This window comes from Hylaeus volcanicus, chromosome 6, assembly GCF_026283585.1.
Source record: "Hylaeus volcanicus isolate JK05 chromosome 6, UHH_iyHylVolc1.0_haploid, whole genome shotgun sequence".
NCBI classification, from domain to species: Eukaryota; Metazoa; Arthropoda; class Insecta; order Hymenoptera; family Colletidae; genus Hylaeus; species Hylaeus volcanicus.
Genome location: NC_071981.1, coordinates 6,975,587 through 6,997,129, shown reverse-complemented (window position 1 = coordinate 6,997,129; position 21,543 = coordinate 6,975,587). Strand labels below are relative to the sequence as shown.

Here is a 21,543-nt window from a genome sequence, read left to right as displayed (position 1 = left end):
CTCATTGTTATATTTAGTTATCCACTGTTCTTTCTTCTTCTATTTTTTTTTTTTTTTTTTTTTTTTATGAAATACATTCTTAATAACTCATATTCCATTGAATGTCACCATTTTCCGCTCGTTTTGATGTATTCTACAGCCTCCCATTTTGCTGCCTCGCGTCGTACTTATCTCCTCTTACCCTTTTCTACACTCTCTTATTGTCTTCTGCTTCTCCCCTTTCGTATTCCCTCTCTCTTTCTTTCTCTCGTCAATCTCGATCGGATTTTTCCATCGGCTGACCCGTGCTCTTAATTAAGGCCCCAGAGGGACACGGAGTCGACCGGTAGAAAGGCCGATGGTGCAAGAAGTTAATTCACAGATCGCTCGGCTAACGAGGCCCCTGCATAGCCGTGCGTATGTCGCAACGACGTTCGGTTCTAAGTCCGCCATTCGTCTTCGCGATATTGTCACTTACCCATTTTCGAGTGCGTCAAAATGTACGCCCTCAGTGGCGCTGCCAATAGGAACGCGGGGACTCCTGCTCGCACTAGGGAATCCACTCTTCTGTAGACGCGCGCGCCACCCGTTGTATTGGTGCCAGATATCACAGAAAACCATCCTGAAACCAGAGGAAATGGAAACTCAGCTTTTCAGAGCTTACGTATATAGAGCGATTCAAGAATTACAGGCGCAAACTGCGAGGGCTGCGATTGAGGTTGTCGAAAGAAAAGGAAAAGTCTTTTTGGACGAAAGCGAGCTCGGTTTGTAGAAACGTGGTAGTTTATGTGTATGGTTTGGCACTTGGCCCATTTTTTTTTTTTTTTTTTTGTTAAAACTTATCAAATCCTGTAGTTTTTAACCTGAAAAGTCCGAAAATGCAAGTTAAAAGTTTGGGGAACCAACGGTTTAAAAGATATGGGTACATGAAGATGTGTATCTTTGGCGTACTTTGATAGGTTAGTACGACGTCATATTGCCTTTACCTCTGAATACAGAATATTAATGTGATTACAACATATATATTAAAGGTTATGTAAAGATATATAAACAGGGGGCGGTTAAGCCCTGGCGCCGCAAGCGCCACCTACATGGCGGGACGATTTGATTCTAACATTACGTTTGAACAAAGTTCACGTCACGTGTCGTAAGAGTTCATGTTTCCGGTTATAATCTTTAAAAGGAATGCTCCTCGCGGGAGCATTAGGCGTACAGGAATAATGCTTTCTACGATTGAATGCAAATTTCACTTCTCAATTACTTGGGGAATAATGATATTCAGACACTGCAACGAGGGTTTATGGTCGTTGCTGGTACGCTAAGAGAATTTATAATAAAGGAAGTGACATTTAAGTTTCAGCATTGTTGAATCATTCGCTGGTATTATACAAAGAATATTGATTCTGGTTGATGTTTGACGTTTGAGGGGCAGGAACTTTTAAAGTGTTCACAATGAAAATGTTTATTTGCATTCGTTAGGTACGATGCACAAGGGAAGAGGGGAAAAATAAGAAGTGTGCGATAAAAGCTTCATTCGAGATTTATGAAGATTATGCTAATGGAATGTAACGATCATGCCTTAGTTGCTGGATGAATTACGAGTAATTTTGAGTGTGAAGAAGATGTTACAAGATTAAGTAATATCACAAGCTATAACATCTGGTAGCGTATTTGTTACACGATATTTGTGTGTAGATACTTGTATATAGATTATACTAAAGAAGTAACGTTCAATAATAAATTTAATATCGTTCAATCAATACATAATAATTTAATTGCACCTTGAACCACTCAAAACTCTTAACGCAACATTGACATTCCATAGAAATCCGTGTGACTCATCACGTTGGTTATTCACGTTAATATCATTCATATACTTTGAATGATTTCAGGTTCTTTGTCATGCAATCGATGGCCTAATTCCGTGCACCTACGTCGCACCGTTCCAGGAACCCCATCAAGCGTGTGGCGGAAAGGTCCCTAGATTGGACCGCAGCATTATAGGTTAGTTAGCTAGTAAGTTTTTGTTACTTAGTTGGTAAGTTTAATTTTAAGTGGCGTCCCCTCTCCTTTTTTGTAACGGACAAAAGAGATTGCTTCTCCGGTGTTCAAAGGAACGCGTCTGAACGTGTCGCATAGAGAATAAGGTGTAATCCTTCAAAATCGATAATTCGTGGCTCTCTATTTCTTGCGGTAGACACCTAAGCTCTCTCCACAAGCGTTGTAGCGTCGCGCTACCTAGGGGCGTACCGTGTAGAAGAAGAGGTACGAAGTGTGCCATTGGCCATGACATGAATCAGTGTCACCGGTTGCACCTTAAATGGGATGCAAGTTAAAACGTAAATTTCTTTAAAAAATGCGCTATCATTACTGCGCCGGTCTCGTTAATTTATAGCCGCACCTCGTACGCGAGTACAAAATGATGATTCACAAAAAAAAAGAAAGAAAAAAGAACAAGAGTCGTAACTCAAAGACAAGGTCGAACGAGTCATACGCTCGCACTGTTTCGACTCTTTTTCTCGGCGCGTTGAATCCATTTACCAGTCCCCCCACCGACAATGAAACGTCCTGTACACCGGATGATCCGGGGTATAAATCAGCCCGAACATTTTCAGATATCGCCCCGAACGAAACGGATTTACGTTCGGGGTTCGGCGCGCATAAAAAGAACCACGCTCGTATCAGCCCGTCATCCGGCGCGAGTACTCAATTACCCTGTCTTTTACAAAGTCGTCCGTGGACAGCATAAGTTACGGGACACTAAACAAAATACCATGTAGCTTACCGTTTCGTGACGTTAACGGGCTTTGTTTCGCAGTATATTATGCGCAAGTAATTCGCGCGGTATATATCGTTCGAACGAAACGCAACCGGGGACGGGGAGGAGGGCGCTGAATTATATTACACCCTCTTGCGCATGCGCGCTCGTTGGGTACGCGAACGCGAGGACTATGGGGGTCCCCCGTCTGGAGGCCTGTGTGCGATGGAGTAACGAGAAACGTGAGAAGAAATATAACGAGATGCTTTTAAATTATAGTTAAACGCGTCGGCGAATGCGGTGTGTGGCCTCGTATCGGCCGCTAACCGATACGCGTTATGCATATAAAATTACCCCGCGTTGTTATTATAGCCAGCCACGAGTTACTGTCGCGATTCGGGTAATTGCTATGCAGTTTAAGAGGACTTAGAATCTTGCCAGGTCGTCTTTTCGTCTCTGTCGGCGTCCCGCAGGAGAAAAGCGTCCGATTAACGCTTTAGAGATGGTTGAAATTCTCGGTTCTTTTTCTTTTTCTGTTGTTTGTTTGAGAACCACTGGCCCACGGTATTTCCATTCGTCATCTACTATTCGAATAAAACTTTTCCCATCTCTGGTTAGCGAACGCCGCGCGATTTCCAATGAAACACGCCGGAAACCGTATGGTTTTCTTCTGGCTGTAATTGGTCGACAGGAATGCGACTGGTTGTTGCCTTTCTGTTTAATTTATTCCCGGAGACAATGGGATCGTTCTGATCTTGGAAATATAACACGTATGGTTTTCTTTCGCTAGTCTTTGGCGAAATTAATAATGTATTACTTATTAATTGCTTATAGAGAAAGGAGAACGGCATTGTGCCTTGCGTTGCTACAGACTGAGGACTGACAACCTGATCTTTTTACACAGTACCAGGTGCATTCAAATTATAGGGCATCGAGTTCGTTAGTTTTATGAAAAGAAGGTTTTAAATTTGAATATACTGTCCAATAGAATTGATTCATCGCCTTACCGACTTTAACCAATACCAATATATGTTGAAACTACCCTCACTCTCTGCTCCGATGCGTCGCCTTAAGTTGGATGCATGCTTTGTTCAGTCTGTAACTTGCGATTACACATAACAGCTCCATTTCCATTTTTTAATAGTTTTCTTTAACCTTTCTTAACTCTTTCCTTTGGCCTGGCATTCCTCAATATGTACCTAATTATTAACCTATATGGATTCTATTTGCAGCACTCAGATGCCAGTCAAGTGTTCGACCAGTCCCAATCCTCCTCGAGACTGTTCGATCGACCAATTTCGTTCCACCTTCGATTTGTCCCCATCACCGATCCAATCGCCGACCACAACGATCCGCCAAAGAAAAGAAATATCAATCCACTTCCAGGTATTACCGCGGTTTGCACTATTACTCGTGTTTTGCCTCGTTTTCTCCGGCTGGCACAAGATCGAAGTTGCCGTTATGTCATTTGTAACGGGCTTCCATGCTACGTCTTCGGTTATAAGCATCGCGTTGGTAACGTTGCCACGATAGGCGTATATACTTACACATGATTTACTGGCAAACGCCAATTTTACGCTCGGCGCGTTTCGCATTTTCCATTTCGTTTTGCGTATCATAAGTAACGCGCGTAATACGCTGTTCTGTTATTCCTGCTAATTTACGAACTCCTCCGAGAGTAATGCACTCCCCAGATGCGCGGGCAATTATGGTAACCGTGCGGCGATCGGACGTGGAAAATAAAATAACGACGTTCTAAGTGTTGCGCGCCGATCTGCGTTGTTCTGTGTCACGCTTGATACCATTCTCTGCCAGCTGCTGTCCTTCGGTTCAGTTAGAAATATCTTCTTAACTGAAAGAGTTGAGAATCACTGCTTTGATGTTTACGTGCTCAAAAATGTATGTTGATTTAGCCACAATCATATTGCACCTTGTTGAAAAAAGCAGTGACATCTACTGACCGTTGACTGAGTCTATGATTTAACACACTAGAGTGCGCTGGTGTGCTGCGCGAGACTAGAATTATTAAGATAGTATCTATTAGTTCTTGTTCTTGTAAGAAAGTTGTTTTCGCTTTTTGAATTTTATTCTATTTGTTGAGCTTTAGCGAGGAAATGAAGATAGAAACGTGCGCAGTTACTTAGGTTTCGTTGAAAATAATATAGAAAAATATATTCTGCTTGTAATTAATTTGATACACTGAAATTGCACTCGGTGTCTGCAATTACTATGCTCGATGTTCTTTGATATGAAATAGGTTCTCAAACCACGTTTTACAGTTTTTACTCTTAACCAACAATACACGTTCGTTCGTTCCAACATTCATACAGGGTCTGCCCCGGATACATTAACACTCGCACACATTCTTTTGTTTCAGTGTTGCCACCTTTGCTAATAGAAGCAACACCAACCTCTGAAATTATTTCTTCAACACTATTGGATCTATTGGGTACGTTGCTCCGAGCGCTCGTATTTTTTGTCAGTCATTTATATTAAAGTAATTATAAACTCTTTATAACCTGATACTATTTCTCCCTGCCTATAAGGGAACAACATTCATTTACATATCGCGAGAGCGTTACTGTGCATATCTAACAGTGATGGGCAAAACCCTAGGGTTCGAATAAATCTGAAGTTTGCCGATCTGTCTATCTCCTTTCCTCTTTTGAAAATTTTCTAAAGAAGGAAACGAGACAAACACTAGAGTTTGCTAATCTCTGATGTCTAATAGTTATCCCGTGATCTATATGGCGCAATCTACACCCTTCCTAACCTAAAACGATCTTCCAAGTTGGGAACCACTAGACGATTCCGCATCGGATTCACCCAGACCGAGGATTAATGTTCCCCGGTGTTCACGAACACAAACTTGTCATCCACGGCAATTTAAGCAACCGTTCGGCCGATAGTCTCGGATCTCCAAAGTTCGAAACCGAAATGAATGTTGTTCCCGAAACCGATCCCCATCCCATGTCCCCCCAGTGTCCCCTTATTCGGGATTGCCGTGGACCGTGGCGTTCGGTGTCCCGTGGAAAAACGTTGGTCTAGAGATTTTAAATAAACCGGGCCCTCGCGTTCCACCGTGTTCGCGGTTGGTGGTCTTCCGTAGAAGGACAAAGGATGTAGCCATTTAGTAGGAAGGAAATACACGGCGGCGTGTTTCGGTTCGGTTGCAAAAAGCGTTCCAAAGTTCGAGACGATAGGAGGCGCGCGCCCCGCGGCGGTAATACCAGCGAGCCGAGGCAACGGGGACACGGTAGCCGAGTGGTTGGCTGACCGAAGGTCGGCTGGTTCTTTTGGTTGTCGCTAATTGATTTAAGAATGCCGCCCCGATGCGAATGCACGCACGCTGCGTCTCGAATCCTGCCTCTTAGCGCTCGCGCGCGCCGATCGTTCGTCCTGGAATGCTCACGGGCTCCCACAGACGATCCTAGCCGCGGGGAGACCTAAATCTTCGCTCGAGCTCCGGCTGCCCATCCCACACCATACCCGCTCTGGCTGCGGTCGCGGCAGAATTTGTTTTTGATACGACTGCGCGAACACGGAGAACACATTTGGACAACGGAATCCTTTTTGGAGTTTCGAGCTGCGACACGTAGGTGAGGTAGGGGCTTTAGGGAGAGTCGGAGTAGACCTGTGGGTACTGGTGACCCTTCTTCTTCTTCTTGTGCGTTTGGAAGCTTGAATATTTGTAGGATAGTCTTAGTGTTAGATAGGATAGTTTTAGTGTTCGAATATTTCACTGTTACTTTGGGCACTGATTGATTATTTGAATATTTTTGGAGTAATGTTGTAGGCGAAAAATACTAGGGATTTAATTTTTTACATTTTTCATGAGAGCAGAGATGGGCAAAACTTTAGGCTTCGAATAAATCTGAAGTTTGCCGATGTGTTTGTCTCGTTTCTTTCTTTGATAAATGTTCAAAAGAGGAAACGAGACAAACTTCAGATTTGTTCGAAGACTAGGGTTTTCCCCAGCTCTGGGTTTGATGAGGTAGGGGCTTCACAGCGATTCGAAGTAGACCTGTTGGTTCTGACTACCCTTCGTCTTCTTCTTGTGTGCTTGGAAGTTCGAGTATTTGTTGGATAGTCATAGTTTCAGTATTCTGGGCACTGATTAATTATTTGCATATTTTTGGTGTAATGTTATAGGCGAAAAATACTAGGGACTTCATTTTTTACATTTTTCACGAGAGAGGCGTTGTTTGGAGCTGTGATACGTAGGTTTTGTAAGGTAAGCGGCTCATGACAATTCTAAGTAGACCTGGGGGTACTGGGTATCCTTAATTTTTAATATTAGGTTATCAGTTTTTAATTACTGATAATTATATATCAGTTTTAATTATCTTTTTCTTGCGTGTTTCGAGATTCGAGTATTTATTGAAAGTTTTAGTATTCGAATAATATTTCACTGTTACTTCTGATACTCATAAATTATTTTAATATTTTTGGTGTAATCTCGTAGGCGAAAAATACTAGGGACTTAATTTTTTACATTTTTCACGAGTAAGGCGTGTGTGAAGAATGATCTTGATTGAGAACCACTCCTCCTCCATTTCAGGGACCAACTAATGCACATACTAACGATTATATTATTCGCGGAGAATAAGTATTCAACTGGATCATGCGTTATGCTGATTTACTACGTATTGTTCATAACAAACGGCTGATTTCGGAATTTGATAAATTATTATTGCGTACTCTAGAATGTTCCAGATGCAGGAAACGAGTCGGTATTCAATTGCGTCTAATGCAGGAACTCCCAGATACGCCCTTATTAAAGTGTGTATCCAATTTAAAAAGCATCATAGAAAGGATTGAAAATGTTTAATTTTGTTTCTAAGACCAAGTGGCACATGCATTAATGATTAAGATACAAAATACTCTGAGTGATATCATTATATTATCCTACATCTAACACTACACATCACTGTTTAGGTAGAAAATTGATAAACATACATTTTTTAAAACTGAAAGTAGGATTCTAGGTGGATAAACGATAAATGACGCGTTATACAGGGTGTTTGGACTCATTTCCATCGCGAGAACATTGCCAATTCGTTGGCGATAGTTTCACGTAGAATTATTCCAATTATTATTATATACTTACAAAATTCAATTTTATTAGGTATAATTCTATGAAAATTATTAGCTATAAATAGCAATGTATATCTACCAATCTCGTACGGAGTTGTATAAATTCGAAAAATCCTAATTCCAAGGTAAATTAAGTGCGATTCCTCGTATACCAGCTTGTACACTGTACGCAGGATACTCCAGGGAGCGTGTATTCCGGAAAAGAAACTTTGCAATCGCGTACTCCTTGTAATCAACAAAGAATTACACAAGAGTGCTTCCTCCACTTTCCATTTCCACGCGCGTATCCGACATAGTTAACGTGACTTGTTTGGCGGGTTCAGATAGCGATCGAAGAGATTGTCGTATCCGTTGGAAAAATTGCTGGAAAAGTCGCGTTAAACGCGGGGAAAATGCGCGAGTCCCGATAACAGTTTCGTGGGTCAGCTTCCTCCTCGTTTAATTAAGATGCGCCATCGCGAAATTACTCTATTAATTACCAAGTTACATGGCGTTTTGATTCATTATTCAAATAATAATGCGTTGTCTGAGAAAGTGCCAGGCCGCGCTACGTCAAAATCATTGTCAGAGCTCACAATGTACCCTACGCACATTTTTTTAACCGCAGCGAAAACATCCGGAACGCGTTTCAATCTACATTGTTGGAAAACTCTTAAATTATCCAGCGTGTTTGTTGATTACTCGGATATTAATTAATTTCGTTCCTCCGCTTTGAAGTCGGGGCTTGGTAACGACCTCTCGGAGACTTTGCTTTTCCTGGTGTACGTTCGTTACTTGCAAATATGTAGAGAAATGTTTCAAACAAATCTTAGAGAGTGTCGAATTCTACACAAAGAGAGATCGATGAACATTTCATCCATCTTCCCTCATAAAGGAATAATTAAATAAAGTTTGAGTTCTTTCCCATTTTCAGATATGTCGAAATGTTTTGCAATTGAATCGTCTTTCTTGCTCTTTCTTTTTATAAAAATAGAAATGGTGGTAAATTCCATCGACTCGGTGAGTCTATCGCGGCCCAATTTCTAGTAATCGGAAACAACGCGCTCGCGGTCCGCGCGTGCGCGTGCACAGATGCGTTACGAAACGCATTCACGTCAGCCGTACCACGTGTCCGGGCTCAACATTCAGGGCACAGGCGGCGAATAAAGCTGTGTCGCGCGATTGTTCCGTCTAGAAACTGTAAATGGTCTCGAGGATTACGGGAGGAACTGTGCTTAAGGTTGTTTACCCCTCGTGGAACCAGATGTTCGCTTGATCCAGGTGCGCTCGGGAGACCCACGTCACATTGTAACGCTCTTCAGGAATTAATTCTGATTCAGATTTTTCTCCGCCTCGTGAAAGGAGCCCTCCCTTTTCAATGAAACGGACAATGGCCCCCGCAACTCCAGATGTTATCTTCCCCCCTGGGGTACGGGTCTTTTAAACGTCTCTCTGCCTACACCCGCAGCGAATGCTTTCATGCCGGCTTCGTGTAGGTTTTTAGCGCTACCGTATTCCGGTTTTCGACGATACTTTACGAAACACTTTTTGCTTGTTTGAGCGACGCTTGTCTGCGGTTAGATTAGTCTGGTGCCAACTACGTATGTGCAAGCAAGCTTAACTCTACATTTTTTTTCTGCAGACAACTTCCAAGGCATTCAATTTGATATTTCAGGATGATCATGTTGCAAACCGTTTTCGATACTGTTATCGGTTATCAGAGACATTGTGTATAATTAACCCTATGTCCTAATTGACAGTCGTGCAGCGACAAAATCGCTCGTAGCGAGACTTGGCAAGAGTGGGGGCAGGCTCACGTGGCCGAGTAGGTTCTATTCGCGCTAACTTCTCAAGATGCCAAGCGATAGAATAAGGATAGAAGAAGGAAAGAAGGAAAGAAAGAAAGACACTTTATCCTTATTCAATCGATTGATGAACTGCATTAAATCTAATCGACAAAAGCATCTTGAAAAGTTAGCGCGAATAGAACCTACACAGCAACGTCAGTCTGCCCCCACTCTTGTCGCGGCTTAGCTACGTGCGATTTTGTCGCACAAGAATGCATTTGACTGGTCCGGGATAGGTTCAGTGTTAATACATAAAATTTTGTTGCATTATTTTGTTGCATTATTTTGTGGCATTATAGTTCTCTGAAACCAAGCAAACCCTACAAGAACAATAGTTCAAACAGGGAATGGTAGTATGGGAGCGCAACACGTTATGGCTGCGTTAATCATCATAAAATGGCGACAGGAAAAAATAAAAACACGAAAACCACGGGTTAGTGGCAGTGTTTCGTAATGGTTTGGAGGTTAGTTCCATAGACTCTATCGGTTTGCGAAAATTAGACAGTCCACCGCAGCTGGACAGATCGAAACCGGACCAGCTCCTTTATTGTCGTCCATTCTGCCGCTCGGCGGCGTCCGTGGATGGGCATGCCCAGAACGTAATGACCGTTATTTAAAAACCAAGGGTGAGCAGTCATCGCCGTGGGCTCGTCTGGCGAAATATTCCTGCGGTGTGTTGAGTGTCTAGCATGTCCACGAGCAAATAACGATACGTCGGGTGTAGTTTGTCTGGCCAAGTTTCCTCGAGGAGTTTTCAATTCACGTGGTCATCAGTTGAAACGATCTTCGTGATCCCTTGCTCTAAGGCCACGATCGTTGGAAGCATGAAATTTGTTGTTCAACGGCTACTTACTCTCCATAATTACAGTGCATCATCTTTGTATCGGGAAGTCTTTAGTGCGCCTATGTGATCTACAGGGTGTGAACAAATCGTGGACACAGGGGTCGATAGAATTCTTTGTAAAGCGAGATACTCGATTCATAAAACAGATCGTTTCGTTGGTAATGTAGAATACGCTGTTGGTAATTCATTAATTAATTAGGATTCTACGTTACCGAGTCTCGGCAACTTCGCATACTTGATCTACAAAACAGATCGTTTTGTTGGTAATGTGGAATACACTGTTGGTAACTTTTTAATTAGTCAGGGTTCTACATTACCGAGTCTCGGTATGCTTCGCATACTTTACCTATAAAACAGATTGTTTTGTTGGTAATGTGTATTACACTGTTGGTAATTTTTTAATTAGTTAGGGCTCTATCTTACCAAGCCTTGGCAAAAAATTGCACTATGTTATCGATATTGCACTCCGCTTTATAGATTTTACGATTCACTAAAAATGAAAGTATGAGATGAAGAAGAAACTGATAATTACGTTTGTTATTTATCGTTGTTGGGTAAAGGATTACTATTACATAGTAAATGACGTTTTTAAGATGTGGCAAGGGGCTGATGGGAAAATAGCAACGGAATCTTAAACGCAACAGTGAACGCTGCAGCGAGATACAGGAAGGTATGATTGATTCGTATGACTAGAATGCAAGAGAAAAGCGAAATGTAAGAGAATAAGAGGAGGCGGGATGTCGACGCAATGTATAACCAACATGACAGGAACTATCCGTCTCTGTAACTTTTCATACGTTCATTATCTTAATCTCTTCAGGGACGAATTATTTCGTTCGGAATAAGCAAAAATTGAAATTAAATTTCTGCGTTATATCACGGAGAAATTCAATTAGGAATATTTGTTCACAATTTCAATAACGATCTCTACGATAAAATATTATCTGGCCAAGAAGTTTGTTTGGATTTTAACGCACAAATGAACAGCAATCTTTTTTAAACAAGGAACTCTATACCATATATATCACTTTATAACATATTGTCCATTTTGTTTTATCTGTACTGTAGAGAAACAACTATCGCTATAAACAGAACAGAATTTTTTGAACTTTACTTTGGGCATCCAAATTTATTGACTTTGTTAAAACCATTTAGTAGTTTTTGATGCCTGGAATTCATAAATCTAAGTTTTAAGGTTAGGAATCCAACGGTTTAAAAGTTATTCGTATCTAAAGTTGAGCATTTTTGGCCAATTAGACTCCAAACATACTCAGACAGTATTTTCGTAACATGTTTTACCATTTTAATGTCATTCTCTGCCTAATCGATCAACGGACCTGCCATATTGGATGAAAAACAATATGGCATCGGATTGACCAGTCAAATACGCCCTAAGTGCTCAACTTTACATACATATAACCGTTGGATTTCTGATATTAAAACTTCCATTTTTGTGATCTAGGCATTAAAGGCTACTACAATTTAATGATGTGCCTTGATGAGGTTTAGAATTATTTTATTTAGCTACTCGAAACTGATGCTAGGTCTAGATATTTAGACGTAGTGATCTTCTAGGTTATGATCGGACAACCGGCGCCATTAAGGTAAAAAGCGGAAGTGGCCATTCTCGGGCCAAAATTTATAGGTGTTTAAATCGATATATTTCATATTTATATCTTTATTCCAATACCAAGTTTTTAATATTAAGTCTATTTATCATACTCGATCGAATAAGTTTCAAACAAAAAATGTAGAGAAAATGACTTGCAGATTGAATTTACAATGAATCGAAACCATGTATTTAGCTGTTGCTAATTGAAAAATGAAATTTCAATTCTAGATTAATACAGGGGGTCCCAATGACCCCACCCATGTTTAAACAATTACCGCGTTGCCAGTATCGTTCCAAACGACTCATCAAAATTCAGGATATTAGTTTGAACCTTTCGGAATGAGAATATCACGGCAAAAATTTTTTATCAAATTTCTAAAATGGTGAACAAAAATCAGCAAGAAGGCAATGTGTAAAAAAAATCATAACTCTAACAAATTTTAATATATTTCCATAAAATTAATAACTCATATCAATTCTAGCTCAAAGTTGCGCTTGAGGTCATTTTGACCCCGGGTGACTGCGAAGGGTTAACCGTATCAAAGCTTTCGACGTAATAATATTAAAATTTGAAACTACGCTAAAACAATCTGATTCTCTGTACAATTTCTGCAACGAACGGTGCTCCAAATCCGCTCTTACTCTCTTTCCTTTACTCTGTTTCCGGGTTTTGGCTCCAATGGCGACCAATCGGAAACGACAGTTCGTTATTCAGTTGCTACAGTTGAAAACTGTTAGAAAACAAACGGTCGACGAGTTTCTTGCCCGCGCTCGCGGGATAGTCGATAACTCCCCAAGTACGAGTTCCGCAAAACTTGGCATTCTTCGTCGAACGCATTTCAACAGCGTCGCGGCGGAGGGAAAAAAATGCAACGAGCCGAAGGTCTCCTGATGAGAGGGACGGGGCCGTCGACCCCGGCGAGAGCTGGAGGTTTACACGCCTAATAAATTACTGTAAACTGGAGCCCGTAGTCGTAGCCGAGGGTTTGCACGAATAGTAGTTAAGTGAGCCGGTGATTTGTGCGATATCGTCCATCGTCGCTATCAGTCCCTGGAATCGGATGCACGGTTGAATCTTCCTCAGTAATTTTATCCCGGTTGAAGGTTCAAGTTCCCTCGACAAAGATTCCGTTCTCCCTCCTCCTTTACTACCGATTCGAACAGTAATCAGCGGTCTTTCCGTAGACCTCGAGTCGCCAGGTAGACAGCTGCTCCTCCGGTGAAATTAAAATCGACGTCCTTGCCGATCGACCGTGCGCCATTACAATTTCATAAGTCGAGGCTCCGGCGCGGTGCCCCGGGACGCTTTCATTCGCGGAGTTCCGTCCGCTTTCCTTCGGAATACATCGAAGACGTACATCTTTACATCTTTTTTCTTTTTTTTTTGCGCGCGACATGAACGTCTTTATTTTGTTTCAGTGGTTCGCTACGCGTCTTCTGGAAAACGTCGGCCATTGGAGCAAAAATGTGCGGAGCTTTTTGCCCTCCAGTCGTAAGTTGATTACAATGATTCATGGCGGGTAGAAGCATGCTTCTGGTGTACACTTTGTTCTGGATTGTATGCGCTTCGCGGCCTTCCTTTTTTCGCTAACTTGTCTTCCTTTTGTAGGCCACGGTACGCACGACTTTGATGAATCTTTGCGGCACTATGGGGGACGTCATAATGCTCGCGAATAGATTCGAACGAAAATACGTGGATCAAATCGTGGAATATCTGCTAAAATGTATAGAATGAATTATATTTCTTTTTATTTTCCTAAATGAGTCTCAACTTTTATGTCTTGGGAACGTTGACACTAGTTTCCGTAAAGAGTCTGCCTGGATGATAAAGTAACTTGTTTATTGAGTTTTAATTATTTTACGAGCCACGTCACTTCGCAGTTGTAACACCACATTTCAGATTCCATCGTAACCACATTCTTTCGTGTTTTACTACGTACGTAGTAATAAACATTCGTCATAATCGTTATCCTGACTAGCAACCATTCCCGTACGGCATTTTAGATTTCAAATACATACGATATATATTAAAATGGAATTTTGCTAAAATTTAATGAATATTTGAAGTGGTATTGATTATTACTAATGAGAGCTCTTATCTAGATGATGTTGAAACTGACAAATTCAGTTACAGAAATAAATATACACATATAAGTGTTTCATTATGTAGTCTTTAATAAAAACAAAATGTCAAAGAAAATGAATTTAAATGTAATTCTTGAAATTAGATGGAGTTATAAAAATAAATACCACATATAAGTGTTTCATTATGTACTTTCCAATGATTTGTAAACAAAATGTCAATGAAAATGAATTTAAATGTAATTCTTGAATTTAGATGGAGTCACAAAAATAAATACTACATATAAGTGTTTCATTATGTACTTTCCAATAATCTCTAAACAAAATGTCAAAGATAATGAATTTGAACGAAATTTGAACGAAATTCTTGAATTTCGGTGGAGTTACAAAAGTAAATACCACATCTAAGTGTCTCATTATGTACTTTCCAATAACTTATAAACAAAATGTAATCACAGTAGAAATTTTCAATATTCCTGTACTAAAAGTGTTAATTATGCTTTCTCGACGTAAGAAACAATTCTTCTGATACTGTTCCTTTTCTTTTAGGTCTCTTCCAGCAACAATGGCGAAGAGGTCGAGCGATCAAGACCGAGTGGATCCGATGTCACGTGGGCACGCGTCCCGATTTTTATAATTCGTGGCTCATCGTGAATAGCGCGGCACTTATAGCGAATTCGTAGGCGTTAAATAATGTTTCCTTAGTCAATTTACTGTTAGTGCCTGTGTTCGATATAACCTGCGTCGGCCAGTACGGATCGCATATTTACGAGCGTGCCGTAAAGCTCGCTTAGACGCGCGCGTTGCGCTATTCGCTACAATAAATTGGAGCAGGCCAACTTGTCTCGTGCTGTAGGTTTTACGGAATGATCATCCTTATTGGCGGCGATAACGATCTTACGTCCAAATAATTTACAACGCTCGAGTTGGTGCGTGTGCGTTGAAACGATACGGAGAAGCATCTCTTCTCATTATGCACGTTCGAAAGTAAATTATATTTTCATTGTTTTGAAATTGTGTGGTACCTACGTCTCACAGAGTAGCGTAGTGTGAGTCTAGGATTATTTATATTAAACGAATCGTTAGAGCCCTATTAAGATTATAAAATTGATTACGTGATTAACTGTAAACAATTGTTACTGATAAAAAGACCATGTAATTATAAGAATACAACTTGGATGTATTAATAATGTGTTGATTTAATTAGGAAATAAATGTTTATTAGAGAACGTGTGTTACAAAGTTACAATGTTGCATCTGCAAGGAACAGAAAGGGTAAGTAAGTACAGTAAAGACAGAACTGCAACTCATAGGAAAAAGGAACTAAACACGTGTATCACAGTTGGTACCTCTTAGCACCTATAGTCTCGTATGTTAATAAACCTATCATTAATTACAACAGTTGCCAACTGATTATAATTGTACATAATACTCAATTGTAATTTGAAAGGTCAGTATGGACTCTGCAAGAAATTTCCACGCTGCAAACAAAGATTTCCTGATGTTTTCCCCAATTTCGAAAGCTTCCTACGAAGTGCCACTCACGCCGCACGTTTATCCGGCGAGTCAATTTATATTCAAGATTGGAAAGGTCAGTGCGGCCCCCACCAAGTGCCTACCATCATTCCACTATCTGAAAACAATGATTCATTCATGGCGGGTTCGCGTAAACGGGCGATGTGGGCCGATTGACCGACGCCAATAGTAAAAGTGTTGCAAGTAACGTAGCGCTTTTCCTCGATGAATCACCGATATATCCACGTAACGCACGCGAAAACAAAATTCGTAACTGGATTTTTTACGCATGACGCGAACGCTGCAACCTCCTTTCATCATGGTCGATCGAATCAACAGGTTTCAATGACGTTGCTCTGACGCAACTCGAGCGAGAGGCTGGCTAACTGCCATGCCCACACGACTTTGAAAGATTTACATTCAATTGAGAAACGATGAGTGGATTTTACTAATTTTTCAATTTATAAATTACTGTCAGTAGGGTTAAAGGAATAGTGATTAATGTTTTGAAGGCTTTGGAAGTAATGATAAGGAAAGGTTCAAGAAGAAATATCAATGGAATACACTGAAACTAGGGTAATAAAAGATTTTAAGTTGGTACTGATTTAGCTGAGGAATTAAAATATTATTAAACTTATTGATTACACTCAACTTTGAAACATTTACTTTCAACTATTTAATGACATTGAGGATTGAGGATTTGAGGTCTGATTTAATTAGTTGTTTAGGATGTTTCTGAAGTAATGCAACTAGGAATTTGGCAATGAAGATAAGAGGCTAATAGAATGTCCAAGCAAGGTTCAAGAAGAAATAGTAACACAATACACTGAAACTAAGACAATAAAGGATTTCAAATTGACTCAGTTGAGGAATGCAATAGTCTGCAAGGACCTAGAATGCACAAAACGTTGCAAGAGTACCAATCTCATAAACTAAAGCTATAATACTGTAGGATGCATGCACATTGGGAAACATAATAGCTTCATTCCTAATTTGTTATTTATATCACACTGTTCTACTCAGAGTGATTTTCTCTAATTCTTCATATCCTTGTGAGTTGATGAAAGAAATTTTGAAACCTGTTTAATGTTGAAATTCTTGAGTGCAAACCCAGACTGCAGATTTTATACATCAATGATATAAAATTAATACAATAAACACATGCTAAATATAATTAAAAGATATACACACAGAATATTATATTAATAACAGTAGAATAGACAATAGTTATATATAATTATTATTATTTATATCACACTATTCTACTCAGGAGATCATGTTTATTCCTTCAACCCTGCAAATTCCTTGAACCACCCAGTGAAAAATGCATACTTGCAGCCATTGTAGCTTTTTTTTCAGAAATCATTGACGTCGTTTCGGAGCAGCTGCTCTGACCGACAACCCCGTCCAGCTCTTAAACTTTCTCTGCTTGACTCTTCGCCCATTCGAACTAATAGGTCCGCATTACCCCGGTTTTATCGCCTCGTAATTTCCGTTTCAGATGTCAGTAAACCAATATAAAGGGTTCGCGCGAAGATATCCCGCGGAAGAGGTCGGCCAGGGGCCAGTTTTGCAACTTATTGTTCCACAAAGTGGTTTACGATTCAAAAGGAGAGGAACGGGCCCCGATAGCGCAACAGAGTTTGTCGCCGAGGAGCATTAGCGTCCACCACGAAGCCCCGGCGTCGACTCTTTCGCGGAGTCCACTGTATAACCTGTTTCAGTGATCTAAGCTGGTTATCACAACCGTTCCCGTTTGCTTTGTCAGGCATAATTTACGTTTTTCTGAAAATCTCTACCGGATACCAGGCCCATTAAAAGCTAACCGCTGGTTGTCGCCGATTACGGTTCACTGTCAATTATAAGTAACCCTCGCTCCCTACTTCTTTTTGTCGAATCGGACAGGTTTCGCATGGTTCCGATTACGTCGTGCGATTACAAAATTGGGGAAGTTCTAAAGCTAATTTTTGAGGTTAGGAAAACGTGGTTGGATCAATAAATTGTCACACCACGTGCTTCGACTTCTTGTCAAATCCTATATATTAATTAAAGGGAAAAGAAATTATAATGTCTACGAGAAATAAAAGATATAACTATGAAAGAATATGTGAGAAAATTAAAGAAATAAGTTTTATACATATTGCATGTGGGACTAGAGATGGGCAAAACCCTAGGGTTCGAATAAATCTGAAGTTTGCTGATATGTTTGTTTCGTTTCGTCTTTTGAATATTTTCCAAGGAAGGAAACGAGACAAACACATCAGCAAACTTCAGATTTATTCGAACCCTAGGTGTTTTGCTCATCTCTGCGAAAAAGGAACAGAAAGTGCTTCATATTTTTTTCAGTAGACGGCAGCCTGGGGAGTCACTATGTAGCATCGTTGCGCCAACATTGTAGAGAGTTTTCTCTCTATCGTAAAAGAAGACTCTTTCGTTTTCTTTTGCTCGCTCGGATTTCCTATCTCGTGGCGACAGTAGGAGTTCGACATGAGACGAGCACGATTCGCGTGCATCCAAAGCAGTTTTCAATTATCGCACTAGTCTGTAATGGCGTCTGATTTTGTACTAACACGTCTTGATCAATGTAAGCGTTTGACGTAAATGCGTATGTCGCGATAGATCAAATAAATGGCGCATATTCATCAGTAAAGATTCTTGTGGTTTGATATAACCTACAACTAATCCGTAATATAATAAGTCTTATCGCGAGATGTGACAAATTGCAAGTTGGGTGAACTGAATGTTCGATATTTCGAGAGGCATTTTTGTGGCGAAGAATTTTATTAGAACGAAAGAAGTCAAACACACACTTCAGAAACAGTCAATTTATAAATTATAAGAACAGTTAATTTCATTTAATCATGATACAAGTGCAAAGTCATAGAAAGACGGAAGTTATATAAATTCTTAGCTCGATTTTTTTTATCGAATGATCGAATATTGAATGAAAGTGCAAGTCTATTAGATAGGATTACTACTGCTATGGATTCATTTCGAATAAAATATATTCTTCCCAAGAAGATATTACGCAATATTACGATACTTCGTGGATGAGTGGTTCTTACGCCGTGCTAAACTATTTATAAGAAAAGTGCTCGGTTTCGTCGAAGACGTCTCGTAATCGAAACGGTTGTTTTATGGCTACTGCTTCAGGTTTCCAGGTTTTGTTTTACTGGATTCTTTTATGGGTACAAATCTTAAAGAGATTTTATCCCTGCAGAGTAATAAATGCTTTTATTAAGACAGGTTTGATGACCCAAGACGTAAAACCCGTTAACCACTACTCTGCTTAGCTTTTTTCCAGTAGTTTCTCTCAAATAACGTGACGTTTTACTATATCGTTCCTTAAATATTGTCAGTTCTCTTCCCTTTTTCAATCTTTATTATGTAAGTCTTTAAGCACAGCTATACGATTATTTTTAAAATATATCTGGTGGAAGAGCTAGAGGTAAACAGTTCAAGTGTTCACAATAGAATTGTGATAGAAAAGGTTTACTCTCAATGTCCCTGTACCAAGTATTTGCGACAATAATTTTTAAGTAAAATATATCTGGTGGAAGAGCTAGAGGTCAACAGTTCAAGTGTTCATAATAAAACTCTGATAGGAAATTTAGTCTCAAGGTCGTCGTATCAAGCATTTGCGACCTTGTAACATGTCCCTGTGACCTTGTGTGATGTGTATGTGACCTTATGTGATCTCCATGTGACCTTGTACGATCTTGTGTGATCTCTATGTGACCTTGTATGATGTGTATGTGATCTTGACCGCGCATCGCCTTTAAGACATTAAAAATGACAAAACCTCCACATGCAGGACCGAACAACGAAGGAGTTTCCACGGGACACTTACCAGGATACCCCTCGGGGATGACTATTTCCGGGCCCACCTTGACGTCGTGTCTGTATCGATGTATCCACAAGGTCGCGGTAACTCGAAGCGATTTCTGTTGCTGCTTGTAGAGCAACACCGGTCTGCCACTGGTGCCCTCGAGCCTAACGACCCTGGGCAAGGAGAACCGATCCAAGAACTCGCGAAGGGGCATGTAGCCGCCGCTGGAGCTGGAACTACCCTCGGCCGTCGCCTCCCTGGAACTGGGGAGGGATTTCGGCAGCGAGGGCACCTCTTCGCTGGATATCGTCGAGAACTCACCGTGCGACGACATTGTTCTGAGCACTCTTATCACGCGTTCTTCAGCCAGATCGGATGGGAGACCTTTCTCGCGACACTATCGCGCATCGTTGGACCTGGACAAAGTGAAGGACGATTTCGCTAGAGATTCGCAGCCCCACTACGGATACCTCTAGACCACCTGAGACCTCCAGACCACTTCCAGATCACTTCTAGACCACTTGCAGACCTTCAGAACTTTTTCTACCGGCACTCGTTCGATCTCACTGGAGCAAATCTCGACGTTCTGATCTCGACGTCCCCATCACGACGAAACAACCAGCCGACAATTAGCAACGCCTCGACACTTTCCTCGATTATGTCACTGAGGGGGTCCGGTCACTTTCCACTCGGCGTCGCAGAGTACGAACAATCACGACTAGCGGCGAGACAAGGCTCTCAGGATCAATCGCGATCGAAAGGATCGTGCAATCGTCTGGCGCGACCCCAGGATTCATTCACTGTACACTGACTGTTACCGCAGGCAACAGCACGCAGCGAGATCAAGGGTCCTTGCGAAACGAGCGCTCGTTCAATGCCTATTACGAATCCCTCTAGTCAGCACCGCGAAGATTCTTTTCTTGAACGCCTTGGTGTCCTTCGCTAACTGTCCACTCTCGACGTCGCACTGTTCACACCGAATGATCATCGTTTCCTCTTGCGCGACGATTCGGGGAAGGAACGACCGCTGCGTCATCCTCCCAATCAGCTGACGGGACCAGTGTCGTGATTATCGACGAGATCACCTGGATCCTCGGATTATCGAAGATTTCTGCGGAAAGACGAATGGTCGATACCCCGATTTACTGGTCCGGCCAACTGTTCTTCCTCTCCACGTGAAAGAGGTGCCCCGCAGCTCGAATCCCGCGGCGTTTATGATTTAATGTAGCTCCTCGCGTAGCCCAGAGGACGTATCTCGGTTTTATCGCTCGGTATCCGAGAAGTCTTCAGACTCCTGGGTAGCTGGGTTAGGTCTGGGTTAGGTCCGCATTCTGGTAGCCCCGAGGGAATGTTGGACGTTCTCTGGACACCTGGGGCCGAGGAGGTTAACGTCTGAAAGAAGCGAGCGTGGACGATTCAAATCTCAAGGAAACTGCGGCAGCCCGCGGAGCACGTGGAACATTGTACCCGATCAGCTCCGCTCCGTTGACGCCGCTTTTCATCAGAAAATGTTCTTTTCCTTCCTGGACGATTCTATGTCGGGGGTCCAGGCAGCGAGGCGATGGTCGCTCGGAGTACTTTCGCGATGCACGGAACGCGCAGAGGCGGTCTTCAGGTTCCGAGGAAGAACCGATCGAACCGGCGGACGCGAAGTCACTGAGCTCGCAGCGTGACTGAGCGCAGCGTAAGAGGCCCGCTGACACCAACACGCTCAAAGCTTGTATCGCGCTGCCTCTACTACGGGTAGCCCTGTCTGTGACCGTACTACCAAGCATCGCTGGCGAACTTAGCCCGGAGTCCGAGCTAACAGAATACGCGCCTATGCGCCTACCGACCTACGAGAAGTGGGCTTATTCAATACAGGTTCCATTGTGTTCGGGGAGCTGTTCAGCTCCGACAGCGGCGAACCGCCCTTAATAGTTTCTCTGGAAACGTAATCGGGCGTGGTAAGCGAAGTTGCTGCGTGTACGCGTCTCCGGTTACGAGTATCAATAGTTTGAC

At 41.7% G+C, this 21,543-nt stretch overlaps 1 protein-coding gene and 1 long non-coding RNA gene across 6 annotated transcripts in view; one reads left to right on the top strand and one right to left on the bottom strand.

Annotated features, from left to right (window-relative positions):
• The window catches only part of LOC128879084 (uncharacterized), a 43,324-nt gene extending 22,145 nt beyond the window's left edge, over positions 1 to 21,179 (bottom strand). For both annotated transcript variants that reach the window (XR_008457560.1, XM_054127917.1), the window contains exons 1-2: positions 19,564 to 21,179; positions 458 to 601 (exon numbers count right to left, since the gene is read on the bottom strand). Coding sequence is in view for 1 of the 2 variants with exons in the window: in XM_054127917.1 (XP_053983892.1) it covers positions 458 to 601; positions 19,564 to 19,876 (457 nt within the window). In the remaining variant the exon portion in view is untranslated. The remainder of the gene's footprint in view (positions 1 to 457; positions 602 to 19,563) is intronic.
• LOC128879088 (uncharacterized) lies at positions 595 to 15,371 on the top strand. 4 transcript variants are annotated; one of them, XR_008457562.1, is made up of 6 exons: positions 595 to 938; positions 1,872 to 1,983; positions 3,970 to 4,123; positions 5,115 to 5,186; positions 13,536 to 13,608; positions 14,748 to 15,371. It is a non-coding gene; the product is annotated as an uncharacterized LOC128879088 (long non-coding RNA). The 4 variants fall into 4 exon arrangements; XR_008457561.1 differs by lacking the exon at positions 14,748 to 15,371 and having other exon boundaries at positions 13,536 to 14,116; XR_008457564.1 differs by lacking the exons at positions 3,970 to 4,123; positions 5,115 to 5,186.
• Positions 21,180 to 21,543: the final 364 nt, after the last annotated feature.